Source organism: Heptranchias perlo, chromosome 38 (assembly GCF_035084215.1).
Source record: "Heptranchias perlo isolate sHepPer1 chromosome 38, sHepPer1.hap1, whole genome shotgun sequence".
NCBI lineage: Eukaryota > Metazoa > Chordata > Chondrichthyes > Hexanchiformes > Hexanchidae > Heptranchias > Heptranchias perlo.
This window is the reverse complement of record NC_090362.1, coordinates 15425138-15449201: the sequence shown is the minus strand read 5'-3', so window position 1 is coordinate 15449201 and position 24064 is coordinate 15425138. Positions and strand designations below refer to the sequence as shown.

The window sequence follows — 24064 nt, the reverse complement described above, 5'->3', positions numbered from 1 at the left end:
CTCAAGTTATATTTAAAATCCGGTATTTTCCTCAAAGCTATTTGTTTGTTGTATTAACTTTTTTTGTCCTGCTTTTACATGTGATTTCCTGACTGCACAGACCCATCTCTGTGCGACTCCTGTCAAACTCTGATCTGTACCAGCACAAGATCAGAAGTACTGCAAATAGACCCTTCCAATTTGATCGTGAAACTCCTTTGCATGAATAACCTCTATGAAGGTATTTTATTGGAAGTTTTTTTTAAAATGATATTAAGGGATACATTATGTATAAAAAAATAGTTGTGTGCCAGGTGATATTTACAGATTCTTGGAACTATTTTTGTTTAAGTATTACAGTTTTCACCTGGTAATGAATGGACTCCCAATTGGAGTTGGCCTTTCCAAACTGCTTCGGAGATTGGGCACTGATCTTCCGATTATAATAGCGACAGTAATCCAGTCATTTTAAATGCATGACCAACAGCATTACAGTCAGAAAATTTTGGCTCTGCTGCTCCAATGCCTTCCTCCCAACTTTTGCTTCACAATATTACGCCATTCCCCTAGATGGTAAACTTGCCAGTCTTCACTGTAATGTTAGGGGAGGAGAGAGAAAGAGAAAGAGAGGTAAAGGACAAAAAGAGAGCTGAATGGAGACGAATGTTGTCCACCATCACTCATTTAGACTCCCTCGCATATCAACCAAGGATCGGCATTGACTGCAAATGTGGTTCTGTCCTCCCACTCTACTGAACAGGTGGCATGGTGTGAAAGTAGCTTTTTTCAGTGGGGAGCAATAGGTGAAGATTATAAAACAAGTGTATGGGTATATAAAATACGAAATGGAGTTTAACTATGTCTTACATGTCTCTAAGCAGGATCTCTGATCAACTCTATCAGCCCAGACCAGTGGTAAAATTCCAAGACCATAACACTCCAGACAGAGCAAAACAGCAGTAGTCAGGAGGCCCAATCCAATAGGTGATCTGATACTCTCCCAGGTAGATCGGGAGACGTGCAAGGTATTTAATAAAATGCAAATAAAATAACATCCTGTGCTCTCTGTCCCACTTCATCCTCTTCAATCTCTCAGTCACCTTCAGTACTATTGGTCACTCCATTTCCCTCATCTTTCTACCTCTGTGGGACCAGGTTCTCGAGGTTTCGCTCCCATCTGTCCAAACATAATCCCTATATCCCCTCAAAACATTTCTCCTCTATGTCCTCACTGCCACCTTCAGTTTGCCCGTGGGCTTCATCCCTGCTGCCTTCCTATTTAATATTTCTAAGAGTGGCATCAGTTTCACATATATATGCCAACAGCAACCAATGTTACTCTCCACCATCAACTTCAATTCCAGGATTGTTGCTGTATTTACGGACTGCCTGTCCATCCTTCTTTTCAGAATCCGACACAGCCTTGCTCCAGCCTTACTGGGAAATATTTCCAGCCATAAATCCCAGCTCTCCTTGGACCATTGATAACTTTCTCCAACATATTTTGTTGTTTTTCATCTTGTTTTCTTTTCACCTTGTCCGTGTCCTGCACTAAAGGTCTTGGCCCTTTACCCAGTTTGACAATTAAAAGAAAAAGTAATACTAGATGTACGAAGATTTTAATATTCCATACTCTTATCTATAATATTGATCTACTTTTACAGAATCAGTGTTCCATGCAGCCAGTTTCTATTAACCTTTATCTATCTGCCATCTTATCGCTATGACTGAAACTAAATGTGACAATGTGTGCCGATAATCTTGGTTTGAAGTTACCTCCAGTTTCTACAGCTTGATAATATCATTAGGAAGTGGGGTGACTGGCTTTATGTGGTTGACCAAAGCCTCAGGTACCAGACGATGGTGCATCTTTTCACCTGTTTAATGTAGGAGGCTGATTGTTCAGTGTAACAATAGAATTGGCGGATACAAGAAATATGAAGGCTTACAAATAAATTGTCTGACTGGTGGAACCAGATGATGTGGTTCCATAGGATTAAAATTCATATGAAGTTATATAATAATTCATAATTTTTGAAGTTATGCAGGACTATTTATAGCAACACAAGTTCTAGTACATTCAGAATTTCTGACAGTGGAGTCAAATATTCTGAATAATGAGCATCTGATTCTGGCAGCTCCTTAAAGCCTCAGGTTTCCTCATTTATTCTGGTTGCTATTTCAAAAGTTGGATTCCTTGTTCAGGTTTTAAAAAATATTTGTTATGCTGCATAGTATTCCATTTTTCTGCTGCTATTTCCATATATTTTCTGCAGCTGATACACTGCACCTTTCTTTCTCATTTTTTCCTCCATTCCTTGAAAAAAAAAGTCGGCTAGTAAAAGTGTTCAAATTAATGTCATAGTTGGATTTTTTTTTATTCGTTCATGGGATGTGGGCCTCGCTGGCAAGGCCAGCATTTATTGCCCATCCCTAATTACCCTTGAGAAGGTGGTGGTGAGCCGCCTTCTTGAACCGCTGCAGTCCGTGTGGTGAAGGTTCTCCCACAGTGCTGTTAGGAAGGGAGTTCCAGGATTTTGACCCAGCAACAATGAAGGAAAAGCGATATATTTCCAAGTCAGGATGGTGTGTGACTTGGAGGAGAACGTACAGGTGGTGTTGTTCTCATGTACCTGCTGCCCTTGTCCTTCTAGGTGGTAGAGGTCGCAGGTTTGGGAGGTGTTGTCCAAGAAGCCTTGGCGAGTTTCTGCAGTGCATCTTGTAGATGGTACACACTGCAGCCATGGTGCACCGATAGTGAAGGTGGTGAATGTTTAGAGTGGTGGATGGGGTGCCAATCAAGTGGACTGGATGGTGTCGAGCTTCTTGAGTGTTGTTGGAGCTGCACTCATCCAGGCAAGTGGAGAGTATTCCATCACACTCCTGACTTGTGCCTTGTAGATGGTGGAAAGGCTTTGGGGAGTCAGGAGGTGAGTTGCTCGCTGCAGAATACCCAGCCTCTGACCTGCTCTTGTGGCCACAGTATTTATGTGGCTGGTCCAGTTAAGTTTCTGTTCAATGGTGACCCCCAGGATGTTGATGGTGGGGGATTCGGCGATGGTAATGCCGTTGAATGTCAAGGGGAGGTGGTTAGACTCTCTCTTGTTGGAGATGGTCATTGCCTGGCACGAATGTTACTTGCCACTTATCAGCCCAAGCCTGGATGTTGTCCAGGTCTTGCTGCATGAGGGCATGGACTGCTTCATTATCTGAAGGGTTGCGAATGGAACTGAACACTGTGCAATCATCAGCAAACATCTCCATTTTTGACCTTATGATGGAGGGAAGGTCATTGATGAAGCAGCTGAAGATGGGTGGCACTGTTGACTTTAGCAGATTTGTTTGAAATGTTGTACTTGGCCAGTGCCAGTTTGGATATCTCCCGATTGGCTTCCTTTCCTACCCTTGATGACAATCAGCCTTTTATCCTTCAGCTAAGTGGTTCCTCACTGGTTGTCGGAGACCTGGCATGGTGAGTGTCTGTGGGCTGGGAATTAGCTAAAACATCAAGTAACTCCCAACACCGCAAGATATTTCTTTTAAATTATATTTTAACCTTGCAGGGAGAACTTACCTTCTCTCTCAAGAGTAGAAATGTAAGGAATCTTACAACACCAGGTTATAGTCCAACAGTTTTATTTGAAAATCACAAGCTTTCGGAGGCTTTCTCCTTCGTCAGGTGTAGTGTGGGATTCCTTGAAGGTTACCGCATTTTATGACTATACGTTTTACATTTTAAAAGTGTGACATTGGTCGGAGTTGGTTAGGGCTCTCTCAATGACCATCCTCAAAGCTAATCTACTTGCCTGCTCTACTATGACTCTCCCACATATAATTTTACTTCAAGGCTTTAAAGGGGAATGAGCAATACCTATGTCACATGCAAAGGTATACAAGGACAAATGGGAGTCTCTCACAAGAATTACCTGAACTAACAGAAATTCACAATTGGGATGCTTGAGTCCCAGTCTTAAAAATAGAACAAACAAACTCATTAAGAACTCCACAAGAGTCATTTGGTATCCTCTCCAATGTAGTTCCTGGTCTGGGAAAGGTACCAGATGGCATAATTGTTGCAGCGATGTAAAGTGGATTGGTTCTGTACCAGGTGGTACCATGGTGCCAAGTAATGCATGTATTCAGTTGTATCCAATTTCAGGACTGCCACTGAAAGGATGTTTCCCCTGGCTGGGGAGTCCAGAACCAGGGGTCACAGTCTCAGGATACGGGGTATGCCATTTAGAACCGAGATGAGGAGAAATTTCTTCACTCAGAGGATGGTGAACCTGTGGAATTCGCTACCACAGAAGGCAGTGGAGACCAAGTCATTAGATGTATTCAAGAAGGAGATAGATATATTTCTTAATGCTAAAGGGATCAAGGGATATGGGGAAAAAGCGGGAACAGGGTACTGAGTTAGACGATTCAGCCATGATCATTTTGAATGGCAGAGCACGCCCGAAGGGCCGAATGGCCTACTCTTGCTCCTATTTTCTATGTTTCTATGTATGAAAGGCCAAGATCCCAAACTAGCATTGTCATCAATACCCATTGGCCCTTGCATACTAATCAAACAAGAACTGCAACAACAATGAGTGCTTGCGAGGATCAGCAATGAATGCTGTTATATCATACCTTCTGCTGTATTTTTTTCTGCAGTTCCTCCATTGCTTCTTGTTGTGCTGCACTAAGCGCAGCCAGCCTCTCCTCTCGTTCCCTGCCAATGGAGTTACAGTCATTAAGAAATGAACCCAGAAAAAAATGGCATGATAGACGGAAGATGTGCAGTGAAGATGCTTGGATTTTTCTAACTAATCTCTACCATGGGAGTACGTGGGAGGGTTACAGATGGGAGGAGCCAGGTTGAAACAAATCAGTTTACAGGGTGAGAAATTACGTCTCCTGGCATGTACTTTCCAGGATGTGTAACTGAATAGCAATCAGGACCAGGAAACATGGGCGATATTTTCCATCCCTAGCCCAGGAATATCAAGGAACATTCTAAAGACCCAAATGCTGCTGCCAATGAGATCAACTAACTCAAATCTGGGGCCTTGTGGTTGGTATGCCTCACTTGTCTCTAGGGAGCTGCACAGAAATCAGCTTAACAAAGGCCACAAACCTGGCTCTTTCACGTGCTGCGTCTTCCCTGGCTTTCTCTTTCTCTTGTCGCTGTTGCTCAATTCGTGCCTCCTGTTCTCTCCTTTTCAACATCAGTTCCTCCACACGGGCCTGACGCTCTGCCTCCAGTGCTCGTTTGCGTTCCTGCATTCAGCCACACACTTTTTACATAAGTAAGGAGGTTTTTTTATGTTGTAAGAAAGAAGATCAGAAATAATTTAATACTTGTCTAAATTTCCCTTCTTTTCTCACTGATTCCTAATGGGTACATTCCACAATGCCAGTTTATCTCCAGTACCTCAATCAAATGGATATCATTCATGTGTGACCCTAGACAGTGTCTATTCAAACTGGGAGAACACTGCAGTCAAACCCAATCCTGTCTATACACATGCTTTTCCAGAGGGGTCATTTGATAAAGATCAGGAGTAGCAACCGTGACCAATTTTGCCCTCAATAACCATAGAGCACTCAAGTCAACTTTAGCACTGCTCCACCCGAAATCAGATAACTCTGCACGAAGCAGGCATTGAAGCTGAGTTATTCTGGGTCTTTGGCTCAGTTACTCATGGGCTAAACTCATACAACCACCGAAGGAGCTGTATAAAATTGGTGTAATCTAATTCTGAAGTTTCAGGTTAAATGCTTAATTCATAAGTGCTTTAAGCACTGCATCATTTCCAGTTTCTAGTAAAATAAATCGTAAATATTTTTACAACTTCATATGTAGAACAAGATTGATGTTTATAGGATTGGTAATAGAGTGAGGAGTCCACAAACTCCATGGTACATGATGATTGATGCTGAACTAGTGGGGCTGGAGGGACGAGAGACTTGTACTTACATAGTGTTTTATCATATCTTTATTAAAGATCTTAAAGCTGCAGTGTTTTCACACATAACAACAGTAATGTGCTTTGGGACATTTCTGAGAAATATGATACGGCCCTATAAAAATATAAGTTTTATTTCTTTTTGTCTTTCTTGTTTTATGGGCAGGCCACCAGGAGGACTCCCTCTCTTCTTCAAATAGTATCATGGGGATCTTTAATTTCCACCTGAACCACCAGTAAAGCAGGGGCCATTAGTTTAACATCTCATGCAAAGGTCTGCATCTTCAACAATACAGCAATTCCTCAGTCTTCCACTAGAGAGGGAGGGGAGGGGGGCGCTATTTGTGAAGGGCAGTTAGCCACAGTTCAATAGTCGAGATGTAGGGATGGCTGAATATTTTGCAGTTTTATTTGATTATCTCTGAGGATCAGCAAAAGGTTTTAAAATTATATTATGTTAGCTTTGAGTTTCAAGGACTTTTTTCTGATTAAAATTTAATGGAAACTAAGGTATTGACTCATTGTGATTTACATCTAGGTTCCTTTTGTGTCCTTTCTCTACCTGATGGCACTCCTTGAACTCCTCCGTCTACCCACCCTGCAGAGCACTGCAGACTGCAAACACCTTCACCACCAGCAATATTACACTATGAACCGATAGGAACACACTTCACGTCACAACTTGCATTTATATCACGCTTGTAATGTAGTAAAACATCCCAAGGCACTTCACAAGAGCATTATCAGACAAAATTTGACATCAAGCCACATAAGGAGGTATTAGGACAGGTGAGAGGTAGGTTTTAAGGAGCATCTTGAAGGAGGAGAGAGGTGGAGAGATTTAGGGAGGGAATTCCAGAGCTTAGGACCTAGACAACTGAAGGCACGGCTGCCAAATGATGGGGCGAAGGAAATCCAGGAAGCACAAGAGGCCAGAATTGGAGGAACTCAAAGTTCTCAGAGAGTTGTAGGACTGGAGGAGATTACAGATAGGGAGGGGTGAGGCCATGGAACACAAGGATGAGACTTTTTAATTTGAGACTTTGCTGGACCGGGAGCCAATGTAGGTCAGCGAGCACAGGGGTGATACCAAAGTGTAATTTATCCCTCTATTCTACATTTTACCGTCCCAATCCCTTCCCACCAAAGAAAACTCCATGGTTGACCAATCCTGTATTAAAATGCTCACCACCTATTGGCCAGAACTAACAAAAGTTACAGCACCTGTGATTGGTGGGTTGAACAGTCAAACAGTCTTGCTACTCCTCAATTAAACAAATCTACTGTTCAACCATTATTCTACCCAGAAGCAAAAAGAATTTGGCTTTTTTTATTGGATCAAAGGTTATAAGTAGACTAATTTACAACATCAGTTGTATTATGCAGTTCTTGAGATATTTTGCAACATGAACTTTTTTTTTAAAAGGAATTATTGCCATTTGTTATATGGGTGTAAGAAGGTCCTTAATGTCCAATTTGTAACAGCTGCTTTCCTTTTTGGCCACATCATACAGAGTGCTCATTAAACATTCTCTTAGCAACCATACCACACCAATGAACAAGAGACAGAACTCAACTATTAAAATGGCCATTGAACTCACAGCCATGTCAACGATTATGGAACCAATTATTTGTTTCAATACACTGAGAAGGCATCATGTTTTCTATAATGTAATGATATAACTGTCGCATTTCCTTAATTCTTGACAAATCTACTTCCTTTATTGATATTTTAATATCTATTTGCTTTCAGGCTGCATTTACACTACAATTGTAGAGTGTACAATGTGGTTTTGATTAACACCGATACTAAGTAAAGCCGAAATCAGGAACTAACCTGACTCTAGAGCAAAGTGGAGCGAGACTCTGTCTGGAGTAAGTGCAAAGGGAAAGCAATTCACAGGCATTACAGTTGTAGAGTAAATGCAGCCTAAGCTACTAAATTATTTATAATGTTTATTTCAATTTATACTCATAGTAAACACAGAAACCCAATGGGTAGGCATCAGACACGGTGTTTATCCAGCGTGTACCTACTCCTAAATGAATGTTGGAAAATGACTCTTTCAGTAAGAACAAACCATTGGCCTTGTGTTTAAAATGCAGCACAGTTCTTTGGCTGGCAATGACTCTGAATCAGACCCAATATACTTTTTCTTTCTCTGCATGGTTCTAACCTGCACAGCCTCATCCCGTGCTTGCTTCTCCTCTTGCCGGCGATGTCGTTCTTCTTGCAATTCATTTAGTCGCTGCTCATACTCTTTCAATTTTGCAAGAACATCGTGACGCTTGTTTTGAGCTTCCAATGTGTTGATGAAAGCAATTTCATTAACCTGAAGGGATAGAAAAGATAAACAGGTTACCACTTTCATTACGATATTAAGGGTGACATTTGAAAACCAGGCTGTTTATTGTTCAAAATCAGGCTATTTATTTAGTTCCCAAAAGGCCTATGGACTAGTACATCCCAAGCTCACTTCACTGTTTGTGCTGTTAGCTGATCTCAGCTGGGCAGCAACTAGGGTGCTGTAATTCAAGTAGCACTAGGCTAAAGAGGGAAAATCACCAAGGCATTCTAATCTTGACCATTGGCCAGTGACCTCCTGCTGGAGTGTGCACATGTGGACATGAGGTAAGGACACGATTGGGCTTGACTGTGATACCCGCGACGATCGAATATCCTACAGGTGCTCACTGCCTGGGTTCATACATGAAGAAGGGTCATTTGGGTGAGGTAGCAGAAAGCTGTTGATGTTCACGGAACAATACCCAAAAAGAGAAGAGGGAAGAAAAGGGGAGAGAATTAGAGGGAAAATGTTTAAAAAAGCTAGTTTACATCTTTGATTATATTTCAAGATTATTTTCTCTTTTTAAAAATTTATAATTTTTCTTCGATTTTTTTTTCAAATTCTGACAGAGATCGAACACACCTCGGGCTCTCCACGGCAATGATAAATCACATGAGCTTTGTTCTCACGGTTCATCACGTTAGCCAAAGCCAACAATGTAGTATACTGGCTACTCCAGCCCATGGGTTATCCTATATGTAAACAATCTTTGTTAGGGTACTGCCGAGATATGTGTGACAAATCCAAAGCTTACACTTCCAAATTAAAACAGCGGTCTCTTTAGGACCCGTTGACAGACACTGACATCATGTAACCTCGACTGATATTTCCCTTCTGCCCAAGTGTATGCTGAAACAATATACAGTGTGCCGGGCTCTTTATCCCTGATTAATTCTATATCAGAAATGCAAAAATTAAACCCTTCACTGGATGATAAGGGAATCTCACAATTGATAACGTGTTTGTGAACAAACTGGTGACCTTTTTGCAGAGTTGTCCAGATAACTTTCGTTCTATATTCTACATTCTGAACTGTTAGGCTGTGGAAAGCAGAGTGGAGTAAAAAAAAAATCTGCAATCATGAGATGTCCCTTATAGTGATAAAATAGGGCTAATTGTTAACGAGCAACTTTTAAATTTAACTCAAAAATCAAATAAAGATCTGGCTGATAGATTGTATATTGGGCCACTTGAACAAGGGCAGTTATCAGGGTTGGGCCAAAACCTAGCCTTTCAGCCACATCAGCCCCGTAAATGCTCTGATATCAATTCAAGTACTAATAGAGGATTCGTTACAGCCACTACTTTTATTGGGGCTCCCAGCAATCACCAGGGTTCACTTCAGGAGACATCTATACTTCCTTACAGTGTTTCCAGCTGCATCCAGTGGCTATGTTACTGAACACATGAAAACAAAAATTTGTGGAAATATGATTTTCTTTTGTGCTAATTTTCTCCCTCCTCACAAGGCATTGCTGAGAAATAATTCCAAATACACCAGGAGTCTTGGTTACCTTGCCTTCGGGACCATTATTTAGGTGTGAGCCTAGACTGTGAGTATCAGTATTTGACCACAGAGCAAATCACAGCCAAACCCAATAACCAGATATCCACACACACACACACACACACACACACCTTCCAGCAGAGTTCACTGGATAACAGAAACCCTGGCTGATTTTCCTCTCCCTAACTCAGGATCACAGAGGCCAACTGCAGTGCTCCTACCAACACTCTGGCTAAGGTCAGCTAGGGATTGAACCTAGGATCCTCCTGATCTGTGTGGCTTAGCCAATCTCTCGATAAATTCACTGAGCAAGCAAAGGAAATATGATAATTATTTCTGCTAGTATTTCACAACGAAAGTGTTGTAATGATGTTTAATGTGACCTCTGTGAATCACACAACTATAGCCTGTAATTATATTGCAATAAAATTCCACTTTTAAAGCTATTAACTTTGATTTTATTTGTTAAAGCTATTAAGGCATATTAAAAAATTACAGATAATGACAAGTTTAAGATTGATATGTATGCTGTAGGCTAATAGGCACATTTGTGATGACTGTCTGACAACACTAATGCAACATTCTCTCCACCCAGGCTATATTACCAACAGATGCAAACTAACTATTGCACCCCTAGAGTGGGAGATAGACACTTCTACCCCCCAAACACACCAATTGCCCACCAACACTGCCAGAAAAACATACATGTACAAACCTCCCCAACAGACCATCAGGAAATCAACGTACATTAAGTTGCTTACCAATTCCTCTCCCTATATTACACAGCCAATCACTTGTTGAAGGAAAAAAAAATTGTAAAAAGCCTTTAGGTCCAGCTACAGGCAGCAGCTTGTCATCTGTCTTTACAGCAAAGGAAACTTTACAGCAAGAAAGGACAAACGGTAACGTGTAAGATCAAAGGAACATTTCGTGCCTATTCACCACAATTTTTAAATAGACAGGTCAGCCCTTGTCTTCATCTGGCATCTGTATGTGCACTTTCCAGCAGGAATCACAAGACAGCGATCGGGAGCAGCAACTTCCTAATTCGGTTCCCAGCGGATGCTAGTCTAATTGTAGAGCACCAGCCACCATGCTGGGGCCGAGATCTGTTAGCTCATTTCAGGCCAAGAATTGAGCCTGGCCCTCCTGGTGTGCGTAACTAAGTATCCCACTTTCTTACTTTCTTTTAAACTTTTGATGATCTTTCTGATACTAGTGTTGTTCTGCCTTGAGATACATAATTCCCAAGTGCTCAATTTAAAAATAAAATTTGCCTTGAGTTGGGTAGAATAGCAAAAAGGAGCACCAGGAGTGCCAGGCCACAGAATAACACAACACACACTTGATACCACTTCCTGGTGAGTTACCAAAAATCTGTTGTGTTGCTCTGGAAAGGAACTAAGTGGATACCAGGTGCCTCCCTACAGAAAGCATGGGGAAACTGGATAGAGAGCTACTTTTATGTGCATCCTGGCTCCCCTGGCTCAAGAGCTGCACAAGCAGAGGCCTAGGAACAGATCTCTTATCTGTCTTTTCGTGCTGCTTTTTATTGATAATGTGCTGCTGGTGGCAGGCACACAATACACCCACTGTTAATTACACACCAACAATATAAAGATGAACTCTGCACCTTCAAGTGCATCCAAGGTCCAGTATGTCCATTGGCCATTCAACAGGGTTTAGAGGGAGCAGCCTAACACATGGGTCTGCCTGAAAGGGTGGTGGAAGCAGATTCAATAGCAATTTTCTCATTGTTGTTTGTGGGACCTTGCTGTGCGCAAATTGGCTACCGCATTTCCTACATTACAGCAATGACTATACTTCAAAAGTACTTCATTGGCTGTAAAGCACTTTGGGGCGTCCTAAGGCTGTGAAAGACGCTATATAAACGCACGTCTTTCATTTTCTTCTTTTCTTTTTCAACGGCCCCACTCCATCCCTTGTTTATCTTTTTCTCTTAATATAACTAAAAAACTTTTTATTATTATCCTTTACATCTCTTACCATATTCAATTCGAAATTTGTCTTTACCATTTTGATGCCCTTTCTACACTCCAGACATGTCTTTTTATATTGAATCCATCTTAATTCTGTGCCATTTTTCTTCATGGCCTTAAATGCTTTTTTTTTCTTCTTTATGAGTTGCTTGGTAGTCCCATTCAACCCGGCAGGAGTGCCTTTGAGCTCGGCACCTTTGCCTTGCATGGGTACACGCTTGTCCATTGCATTCTGAATCAACTCCTTGAAGGAACTCCAGTCTTCAACTCTCCTAGCCGTGTTCAAACATTCCACTCCCACTCTGACAAGACTTCCCAAGCACATAATGTTGGTCCTCCCAAAATTTGGCAGTTTTGTTTGGGTTTTAGTAACCTCTCCAATTTTTGTAATGTCAAATGTGATCACATTATGATCACTGGTACTTAAAGCTTCACCCACCTTTGTGTTGGAGATTTGATTGTCTCTATTATTCAATCAAATCCAGGATGTTTTCTCCCCTTGTTGGCTCTTTTACAAAAAGTCATAAAACAGTCTTCCATTAACTCTATAAATCCCTACCCTGTCTTACCAGTACAGACATTATTGTCCCAGTTAATTTCTGGTAAGTTGAAATCTCCAACTACTATAGTTTGTCTCTTACTAATCGCCTTCCTTATCTCATCCCACAGTTCCAGATCAAGGCATTCATCCTGGTCTGGGTGTCTATAGCATACCCCCAGTAACAGTTTACCTCTGTTACCATCTATTAATTGTACCCGAAGTGATTCTGTGTCTGTCCTTTCTTTTTTCTATATCCTCTCTCATTTGTGCCTCAATACTGGAGTTTATATATATTGTCAACCACCTTTTCTCTTGATATGGTCTCTTCCAAACAATTTATATCCTTCCAGATATAAATCCCATTGATTGGAATCATTCCATCATGTCTATGTGATGCTAATGACCTCCAATCTATCAACCCTGGCAAAACCTTCCAGATCACACATCTTGCATCACACTTCTTACATTAATGCAAGTACAATTCCATTGCTTTTTAACCTTTCCCATTTACTTTATTACTTTGTGATAATTTAGTAAACATTTTTACTTTGTTTTTTTCCCACCATTGGAATTAGACTTATTAAACTTTGATTTGTGTTTTCACTAGTACATCTCAAGGTTTCCTCCAATAGGAACAGTGCTCTCTTACACTTACTGCAACCACCCCTGCATCTAATTTATAAACACTCCCCCACCATTCTATCTAAGGCAGATTTCCAACCTACTAACCCTGACCTTCAAGAATTCTACTGCCACGAGAAGCACAACTGTAGTTTATACTTATGCCATCAGCCGTGCAATAAACACCTGTTGGAGTTACAGATAAACTGAGACTAATATTTGGTAAAATACATTATGTATGCACAGTGCAATATATAACAATGAATTATAATCACATACAATTACATTAATTAAAAAATGGAAAATATTCTTTTTATATAATTAGATCATAACACACCCTGTAGTTTGTTTCAATCACTGATACATTTTGGCTTCAAATGAGGATGATAAAACCTCTCAATCCTCTCCCTTATGACCTAACCAGAAACATTCAACACATTACTGCTTTGAAACACTTACCTGCACCCATTTACCTGTCCATTAAGTTAACTTTCTTAGTTCTACTACAGCTCAGTTCATGCTTGCTATTGTGAAGCACTTTGGGATGTTTTATTATGTTAAAGGCACTGTACTAATGCAAGGTTTTGTTGTCATCCCTCATTGCAAGCAAGCTTTAAGAAAGGATCAAAATAAAACTGATTTTTATGTTTCAACTAACTTTGGATTGTTAGGTTTTGTATGCAATGGTTTAAAACAAAAATCAGCAGTCTAAGCCCATGTTCCCTTCTCCACAGGCACACGGTCAGCATATCAGGAAACTCTAAGACCACTCTAAGTTCATGGCCCCCCAGAGACACTAGGATAGTTCAGGCTCAACACCAGAAGAATGACCACTAACATGGTTAATGTGCAGGGTTATGGGGATAGGACGGGGGAACTAGCTGGATTGCTCTGCCATAGAGCAGACATGGACTCAATGGGCCGAATGGCCTCCTTCCGTGCTGCAACCTTTCTATGATTCTATGAACATTCTAGGACCTCTGCCTCAGACACTGCATCAGAATCTTATAGCTACCACCTCAGCATCTCCCCCCTCCAGCTTAAACAGTTGTTCCATAACTACTGTCCAGAGATTCAAGAACGTCCTAAAGTTAGCAACTCCAGAACGGTACCAGACCTTGGCTTCTTCCTCCTGTGCCTTTTTCACTATTGCTTGCAGTTGCAGCTCCCGTTTAAGCTCTGCGTGGAGCAGCTTTTCCTCCATCATCCTCCTCCTCTGCTCCAGCAGCTCTTCCTTCCATTTCCGCACTTCCTTCTCCTAAAGACATTCAGGATACAAGTCAGGAAATTCTACACTTACAACACTATATTTTTTACTGCATAATTACCAGCAGTAAGATCTAAAGCCTCACTCCACTTTGCTTCAGTCAGGTCAAGCCCTAACTCTGGATCTACACTACATATTTAGCATTGGTACTATACAAAACTATTTTGCAACAATGCTATAGTTACAGTGTAAATAAAGCCTAAATGTGGTGTGCATGGACCAGCTGTAAATCCTGGGCTCCAGCAGTAAAAATGAAAATGAGAATGTTCTTTCTGGGATTGAATTTACAGGTTCAGTTAGCCTTTTTATTTGTTAAAACAATTAGCAAGTTGAAACTCAGGTCAAGTAGCCTGTCAGAGAAACGTTGCTGGCAAAATGTTTTTAGAACTTCAGTGAACTTTGCGCTCATGATGCTGAAGGATGTTAGTGGGACATTCTAGCCTATTGTCACCTACTGTCAGCATTAAGCACTCCCAGGTCAGGCATATTGCTGGCAACCGCAGAAAGCTCCTTTTACTATGCCTCAGTCTCAATCCCAGAAGATCATTCTTACACCATCAGTGTGACATTTTTCTACTTTACATGCCAGTCATCATATGGCCTCTCTGACTGGAATTGTCATACTAGAGCTATGTTAGCAGTAGTTTTGCGACGTTCTTTACACTCAACTGAGAACTGGATTGAGACTGCCCAAACTCGTCATATAGGACCCCTACCGCCAGCAGACAGAGGAAACTTTCAGCCCATCACTCTGGGCGGCATTCAAACCACACCCCATAGGCGAGAGGTCAGTGTCTAATCCACTGCGCTAACCACTCCCCCAGCTGAACGTTTTTAACTCTCACTGGTGTGAACAGATGTTGTCTTACTTACCCGCTCCAACAATTTCTGCAATTTCAGCGTTTGCTCCTCTCGTAGTTTTTCACGGAGTTGCTGGGCTTTTAGCTGCTTTTCCTCGTGTTTCTTTTTTGATTCTGCAATTGTCCTGTCAGGAAATTTTAAATGGAATTTAAAAATTACTGTAAAGACCAAATGCTTTTACATACAATAAACATTCCAGCTTAAAATCTCATAAAATCTTAAGATCAGTTTACTCTGCAGATGACTACACCCAATGCAAAATTATAGCTCATTCCAGAATTTTGTGCTGCAGCGAACAACAGGTTTAAATGGTAATTTTAATCACATTTTCCGTGACGGTGAGGAAAGCTTTTCATGTATCTGAATGGCGTGTCCAGGTGGTCGTGCTGGCTCTTCTTCCACAATATCTCCCCATGAGGTGCTCTGGCGCCATGGTTCGCGTGCTACAGAGAATAAGACAATTAAGAATAAAAAGAAATTAAATTCTAAAGCAGGCAATTAACCTGTTGTAAAGTTATCTCAGATGAAGGGTCCCACTTGAAACTTTAACCTGTCTTTTCCTTTCAGAAGCTGATGGGCCCTGCTGTGTATTTTCTGTTTTTACTTAACGTTATGTGTATTACATTGCACTTCAACAAGGGAGAAGAAGCTCCTAGTCTGTTCAACCCAAATCCATTGAGAACACGATTTGAGAATTACATATCACTTATGTTAAGAACAGTCAATCTCTAAGATTGCAAAATTGTAATCAGGAGTAAAGCACTACGGTTGCCTTCTTTCCAAAGTCTAAACATGATCAGAATCCTAGCACACGGTCCTGAAGAATAATTTTCATCAGAAACTTGCATAATTATACCAAGGCTGAAACTGGTCCTCACGATGCAACTCCAGTTATGCCAGGGGAGAACATTTTTAAGTAAAATGTGCAGAGCAGCGAAGCCGATCTTTTTTCGTTTATCTGCTCTGAAAAGCCAGGCTTCAGGAGAAAGATACAATTTACATCAATCCTTCCTCAACTGGCACAATCTGCTCATGTAGCATAGGCCTAAGACTGTCTAGGTGAGCGTTTATCAGGCAGGGGTACAGTGAATTCATTGAAAAAATTAGACTGTGCACTACCATCCATCAAACAATCCAATACAAAAACAAAACTCATTAAACGATGAATACTGAGTCTGGATGGCCATCAAGATTAGGATTAAAAAGCTTTTACATTACAGCCCAGGCCTTGGGAGAAAAAGCTAACAGTCATGCTCTCTGGCATTTATTTGTGGACAGATATTGCAAACAAACAACAGTGTATACAGAACAGCTGATGTCTCAACTTCAGTCGAAGTGCAGAATCCTCATATATTAGTTACATAGCACATACCTTCATATTCTGCCAGAACATCATTCCAGTCCAGGTTTTGGGATTGTGAGGAAAGACCATAGAGAGACAAGCTGCCGCTGCTCATGCTGGCCTACACAGTAAAAGAACATCACTTTGATACACTGAACTCAATGCTTTGTGTGGCAACTGCAATCCAAAAGTTGGACCATTTTACTACAAAATGACATGTAACCTGCCAGCACAGAAAGAGGACACAGCAAGAAGACATGTCCCTCCTTAAGAGTGATGAGCAAACAACGTAAGGATCAAGCTGTTCTATCCCATAGAAGTACCTGAGCAGCATTATTCTCATGTTCAGAAGATACTTATTAAATCCTTTAAGCTTCTTGTGAACTACGCATCTTTAAAAAATCCTCCATTTATCTACTGTCTATGGAAGGAAGCTTATTGAAATTGTTAATTGTTAGACCAGAAGAAAGTACACAGGGGTTGCATCTTTCTTATGAGGTATAAGTTTGTTTCATTGAAAAAAAACTCAATACTAATAATATCATTGCCAGTCCTGCTAACTGTAAAAAGTTCTGCGGTAAAGTGGGCTGATTTTTTTCTTTATTTCAGAAAAATCTCAATTCCAGATTGGGGCTATTTATGCCAAAACAATGATCTCCAGCTGCAATCTCAAACAGAATATAAATCACTGCAGATCAAAATTAACCGTAATAGGCAGAGGAAAGTCTAAGACAAGTACTTTTGGCGCACTACTCCCCAAAGTGTCTAAAAATATTTACTGATCTGGCTATATTATTAAAAAATGTTGAGTTTGGGGCCCTCCACCAGCTTTGTGATTGGTCAATATCAATGACGTAAACCATGTCTCTATTATTCTTTACTAGCCTGTGGAAATCAGGTGAACAATACTCTTCTAATGCCTTAGGAAAAGGATTTAGAAACCACCTGATCCTTTCCTCCAATTAGCTACTTACAGTTCACTCAAGGCCACCAGAACGTCGAAAGCCATTAATGACTACTGGTTGTTTTTTTTGCAGGCTTCATCTATTACATTTATCTTGCAGGTATTTTCATTTTTAAGTTCTTAATTTGTCTTCCACTTCTCCCACCATCTTTTTAAAAAATGATTTTGGTGCCACTGGGTTAAAGTTCAACCACTGTTATTTTTATACCATCTTTTTACTGATACAGCCATTCTGAGCGAACTTTAACTTATCAGGCTTTTTTTTTAGCTCCATTTGTTTGGAATCTCTTTTTCTCCCCATTTTCCTCGCGCTACATTTAAAATCTTTGCAGCCTTTCCATGGATATTTATTTAATCTTGATACTCCTACACCAACTCCCTGTACACCATGAAATTCAAAATTAATTCATTCACTAAGCATACAATTCCTTGGCAACATTCACAAAGCCTACAGTGTAACCCCCTTTCAGTGCATTACACTAGAACCTCCATCACATAGGAAACCCCAAGATGGATAATGGAAATTGGCACAGTAATCAACGGTTCACAAAATATGGTTTCACACATATGGTACAGCAATACTCTAGACATGGGAATGAAGATAAGTATAATACCAATAACAAACAAAACATTATGTAGTTTTATTCAACTAAAAAGCAATAAAATACAATCAAAAGAAAGATTAGCAGACTGTGCAATGAGGCAATGTTTCATGCACAAAAAATTCAGGAAGAAAGAAGAGAACTTGCATTTATATATCGTCTTAATATGTCCTTGGAACTTCTCAAAGTGCCTAAAAGGCAGATAATTGGAGTGCAGGTAAGAGATTTGGCTGTATTTGAAAATATTACACTGAACAGTATTAGCCTTCTATTAAGCCAAAATCATACTGGAAATATTACAACGTGCTCCCCTGCTGGACTACCTGGTGTGAAACTAGGTAGCTAATCCCAACTGGGCCAGCAGTAGGATTATTATAATTGGCCTCTGACAACTTTGTTGTTCCTGATCACTATCCAGCAATGCCTGATGAAAAATGCCCATTTGTAGGTGTCAGACTTGACTGTGAGGCAATGCACAGTCAAACAGCCAACAGACACTCACCGTTTGGTTATACAGCAAGAATCTACGCTTAGGTGAGGTACTGGAGAGTTACCAACACAAGCGGAACTGTACCTCAGCATCTTTATGGAAGAGAAAAATGAGTAAAAAAACTAAGTGCATTATGGGGGGATACAACCAAGAATGATGTAACTGCAATAGTTCCTTGGGAAGGTCCCAGGCCATACTCACCGAGAACTCGCTTTCAGCATCTGTCTCTAGGTTTATGTCATTGTTTTCCTCTGCCTGGATTTCTCTTGTTAATTGCTCTTCCTCAGCGATGGCATTAGCGATTGCTTCTTCATTCTCCTTTTCCAGACGATTCGCCAGCTCCTCCCCTTTGGCAAGAACTGCTGCCATAGATTGCTGAGGGCAGAAAACAAGTAAACATTTTGCAACAGGTTATGATAATGATCTAAAAAAAATACAAGAGTACCAGTCTGAACTGTAACTTTTTTGTACTTGAATATTACTGTTACTAGATAAGACGAATATAAAGCTACAAAAACTGTTGCAACGAATGAAAAGCACAATGTTCATCTTACAATTTAATCTAATAAACAGTGCATGAGCCAGTCACACTACAGCAATCTAACTGTGGTTGTTCAATCAGAGTTAACCCCAAAAGATCAAACTATGGACCATGTGCTTCCCAACCAGAAGACCCAAGTTTGAATCCCAAAGGCAGGCATCGCTCAAATTCAAACCCTGACTTGCTACTTTTTAATTTTATATATTTTTCTGATGAATTTTTGTGCTCAACACTAATGGAGCACTTTACCACTCTTGGCACCCAGTACCAATGACTTTCAAGGCAGGTACAGCATAAAGAATCGGTGTATAGCTCCCATCCTTTCCCTTTACTCAGCCCCAAACAATGCCTTTGTCATACAGGGATTTGCACAGTGCATTTATTCCCAAAATAGTATACACATAGTGTGAAAATCCCAATACAGAGCTGCCAAATCCAAACCAGCCCTAGCTATGTTGACTCCACAGAGATGTACCTATGGTGATACTCTTGTAGTGCAGTAACATTACTGGCACAATGCTCCAAATCATCAACATCACGATATGTGGGAGCTGCCATTTATATGAACCTACAGGCTCCTTGGGTTGGTAGATGTTGTTGTGCTAGGTATATTGCACGTCAGGTCAGGTTATACTGAATTTGCTTCCTTCAAAACTCAAAACAACACAAGTGTGCACAAGATGTGTAACCACATATTTGCACGGATGTCTATAGTGGTGCACCCATGTTCCAGAAGAAGCCACAGCAGTACAGCTTGTACTGCACAAATGATGTGACATTAATCAGTAACCCTCACTCATGTTGACAGAGTAGAAGAATCAAACTTCAATAAACCACCCTCTACAGCACTAGAATGAAATTTTCTATTTATTCACGATTCATCTTTGTGCCTCTTCGAATGAGATTGAGAATTTATTATTTTGTGCTAAACTGTGGACCATTCTGTTCAGTTGACTCATAAACACAAATGGATTGAGACTGCCCAACCTAATTTTACATACAGCCATCAAACAGAAGAATCTTTCATCCAATCAGCTGGGATGCATTTGAACCTAATTTCTAGAGCTAATCCATTGTGCTCCCCAATTCACTTAGATGATTTGATATCAATTCCGTCAACTGCATCAGTACAAAAGAAAGGAAGAACTGGCATTTATATGGTCCCTTTCACGACCTCAGGTCTTCCCAAAGTGCTTTACAGCCAATGAAGTGCTTTTGAAGTGTAGTCAAGGTTGTAATGTAGGAAAACACAGCAAGAAATTTGCACACAGCACTGTCCCACATACAGCAGTAAGATGACCAGATAATGTTTTAGTGACGGTGGTTAAGGGATAAATATTGGCCAAGACAGCTCACCTGCTGTTCTTCAAATAGCACCATGGGATCTTTTAAACCGCACGAGAGGGCAAATGGCGCCTCAGTTTAATGTGTCATCCAAAAGAAAGCATCTCTGACAGTGCAGCACTCCCTCAGTGAGGTGAAAGAGAGATTAGGGTTGATTGTCTGCTAGACAAAAAACTATCAGCTCCAATCCTTCTTGAGTATTTCACATATTGCCAGATATCGAAATTTTCACAACATTACAAAAATGTAGGAAAAAAATGGAACAGAAAGTACTAAAAGGAGACCAAATCACCTTGGCTGCTCAACAGACTTCTCCACAGTGTTAGGGCATGGCTTGAAACCTGCCACAGTTCCCACACGGTGAGATCCTCATCTTTGTATTCCCATTATGCAATCCCCAACTAGGAGGGGAGTATACCCACTCTAGATGGTTTTTTCATGCCTCCTAGGATCTAATCATAAAGGACATTTGACAGTTTACCTGCCCACCCGCCGAAGAATGAAATTGAGTGAAAGGATTATGGCAATTTTTTTCCAATTCACAGCAGGGAAGAAACCTCTCTCATGTTTGATACAAGAGTTCTTTTTTTGCCTCATTGCCTTGCAATTATTTGAGTACTTTTGCATTTTATTTTCAAATCCATACACATTATGTATCACAACCTCTGCAAAAAATATTTTGCTGAGCACTGCAAGAATCATTTGATGTTGGGAATTCCTTCTCCTTGCTCAATTTTTTTTATTTCTTATTATTCTTTCTTTGTGTCCATTTGAGACACACACTAAGGGTTGGGAAGTGGCCTATTCCCAAACATGAACCACTGCAAGGTTACAAGACAGGACTCAGCAGGCATACTCTCCAATTTTCCTTTCCTCTCTGTCACATTTGGTACAGATTTCCTCAACTGGGCTAGGACAAGTTAAGATTAAGGTTGACTGGCTGAACCACATTTGCTCTCCTTGAATTGTGCCTTCTGCTAGGCAACCATGTTCACTGGTCACAAAGGTCATCAGGTCCAATCCTCCATGACCATGTCATGTGGACCCACTCAGGACCTTCCCTTGATGACCTGGCTGAGACGGAGCTCAAAATGATGGAAATTTCCAGCACAAGTTAATCTACTTACCACTCTATGGTACATCATGGTGACACACCAATGCACTGCATCTTACATCTTGTATAAAAATATTAACTCTGAGATCTAAGTATACATTATACATGTTTTGGTTTGTGCATCTGAAGAGACTGCATTCCAAAAGGGAATATAAACCGACCTCAGAACCTAATCGGACCTTCCAACTTCCCCCAGCAACATTAATTTTTGAACAATCACATCAGCATGTGCAGAAATACAGGTGAGAAGGAGAGTTTGCCTTCTGCTGCACCAAAGTGACATCTTCATCTTTCAAACTTGTCAGATGGACCAGGATAACTGAATTAGTGCCAATTAGAGTGGAATTTTCATGGTTCTAGACTTGTATCCACTGGAACTGGAATGAGACTGCATGGCTTTCAGAGACAAGTCCATCATCACTTCTTTTATCAGGTAACAGATGAAAGAACTGAACTCTAATACACTACACCATTCGATTCCTCCAGAAGGAAATTTAATCTTAATGACAGAATGTAGAAAGAACAACAGGTTCCAAAATAAATATGATGGAGATTAAGGGGAGTAGGAGTGACTTATGAAGAAGGGTGACAAATATACAAAACTGCCAGAAAAATAGTCTCTCTGTTCCTGAAATCCATGCAGTCCAATCCAAGTTTCATATGAAAAGTCACATTTTCCCTCATTTAAAAATTGAGCATTAAGCAATTTCATAATCTCAATAAATCAATAAAAATGTCCTTTTTGTGCTTTTCTTACATTCAAGGGGCCACTATTTCCTATTCATGCAAGCTTGAAACATTCCAGCGTTGTGATGCAGTTCTGGATTTAGCAACTCATCGTGATAGATTATGATATTTAACCCAAAAACAAGGAAAAAGGTTTAATTCATTCCAGTATAACTAGACAAAAGAACAGTTATTCTTTGTGTTTAATTCACAAGACTTTTTAAAATAAAAAATGCTGTAATTTTCTTCCCTCTGCTTCTGAAAACGTTACTTATTGCTGGGGTGTAGTTCCAAGGGCACCTGCAGCCCTAGAGTAACCTACCGAAGTGGTCATCTTTATGCGTGAACTAAGTCAAAGTATTCTGGTGGAGAGGGCATCACAGCCCAGTTTGATCCTCTATTCACACATTGTTCTCGGATCACTGCATAGTGATCTCCCCAGCCCAGGTACACTGAGGAAAAATGGAACACCCTCAACTGTTCACCCAACTGAGTTAGCAGAGAGCAGGAATGCACCTGAGATCTATGAGTCAATGGCTTAGTGCTACATCTCAGGGGAGCTTTACCCATTTTGTCACCAGGGAGCTAGTTACAAGATTTTTTATCGTAACCAACGCAGAGCTATAATGCAGTACTCTTTGTGCCTGAATTATTGACAAGCTTAAGCCAAGCCCTCAAATTCTGATTTAGCAACTGTAAAATTGACCATCACCACAGAAATGCAAGAGGTACAAATCTGTACTTAACCCTTTGTTCACTGTCCCAGACTTTAAATAACAGTCACCCATTATTAAAAATCAAATGTATAAGTTAAACCAAGTCAAGATAATTTACCAGTGATTGCATTTGGTCCAGTGGACAGTGATGCAATCTGAAACCAACACGTTTTCCCTGAGATACTTGCGCAGGCCATTTAAAAAAAAACCATGTTATTAAAAAATTTTTTTTTTTTGCAGATGAGCGCAGTTTTGTCAATAGGATTTTAGTAAAGCACAGTGGTGAAATGCATGAAACTCCCATACTATGCCTGGGTGATCTGTTAAAAAAAAAACACCCAGCAGGGCAATTTCAGGTTTTGCCCATCAAAACTTGGGTTCTGCATAGAGAGAACATTTTGAGCTGTATAACACAAGGATGAAGTTCTGAAAGTTAGAAGTCTGCCACTGGAAGTGGGAGAAATTGGAGATGCTAAACTAAGAGCATCATATAAGAAGCAAGTCACAGAACATTAAAGCATGTTGGAACAAGTGTGGTATTTCTTTTAGTATACTGGTATTGTGTCAGCTTTGCGCACTCTCACCTTTTCAGTCAGAAATTCATGCCCCACACTAGGGTTTGAGCTCATAATCTCGGCTGACCACAACAACAACAAGCCTTTAAAAAAAAGCACCGTTAACATCGCAAAACGTCCCGAGGCGCTACACAGGAGCAATTATCAAACAAAATTTGACACCGAGCCTCATAAGGAGATATTAGGACAGCTGCTTGGTCAAAGGGATAGGTTTTAAGGAGCATCTTAAAGGAGGAGAGGTAGAGGGGCGGAGAGATTTAGGGAGGGAATTCCAGAGCTTAGGGCATAGGCAGCTGAAGGCATGGCTGCCAATGGAGGAGCAATTAAAATTGGGGATGCGCAAGAGGCCAGAATTGGAGGAGCGCAGAGATCTCAGAGGGTTGTAGGGCTGGAGGAGGTTACAGAGATAGGGAGGGGCGAGGCCAAGGAGGGATTTGAAAACAAGGATGAGAATTTTAAAATCGAGGCGTTGCCGAACCGGGAACCAATATAGGTCAGCGAGCACAGGAGTGATGGGTGAGCGTGTTCAATGTAGCAATGACTGTATTGTCAGAGGTGTCATTTTTCAGATG

At 40.7% G+C, this 24064-nt stretch overlaps 1 protein-coding gene across 2 annotated transcripts in view; it reads right to left on the bottom strand.

Moving 5' to 3' along the window:
* scaper (S-phase cyclin A-associated protein in the ER) overlaps positions 1–24064 on the bottom strand; it is a 330941-nt gene that overhangs the window by 219348 nt on the left and 87529 nt on the right. For both annotated transcript variants that reach the window (XM_067973526.1, XM_067973527.1), the window contains exons 10-17: positions 18678–18851; positions 16451–16541; positions 15404–15521; positions 15091–15202; positions 14068–14208; positions 8111–8266; positions 5102–5244; positions 4615–4696 (exon numbers count right to left, since the gene is read on the bottom strand). In XM_067973526.1, coding sequence (XP_067829627.1) covers positions 4615–4696; positions 5102–5244; positions 8111–8266; positions 14068–14208; positions 15091–15202; positions 15404–15521; positions 16451–16541; positions 18678–18851 — 1017 coding nt within the window. The remainder of the gene's footprint in view (positions 1–4614; positions 4697–5101; positions 5245–8110; positions 8267–14067; positions 14209–15090; positions 15203–15403; positions 15522–16450; positions 16542–18677; positions 18852–24064) is intronic.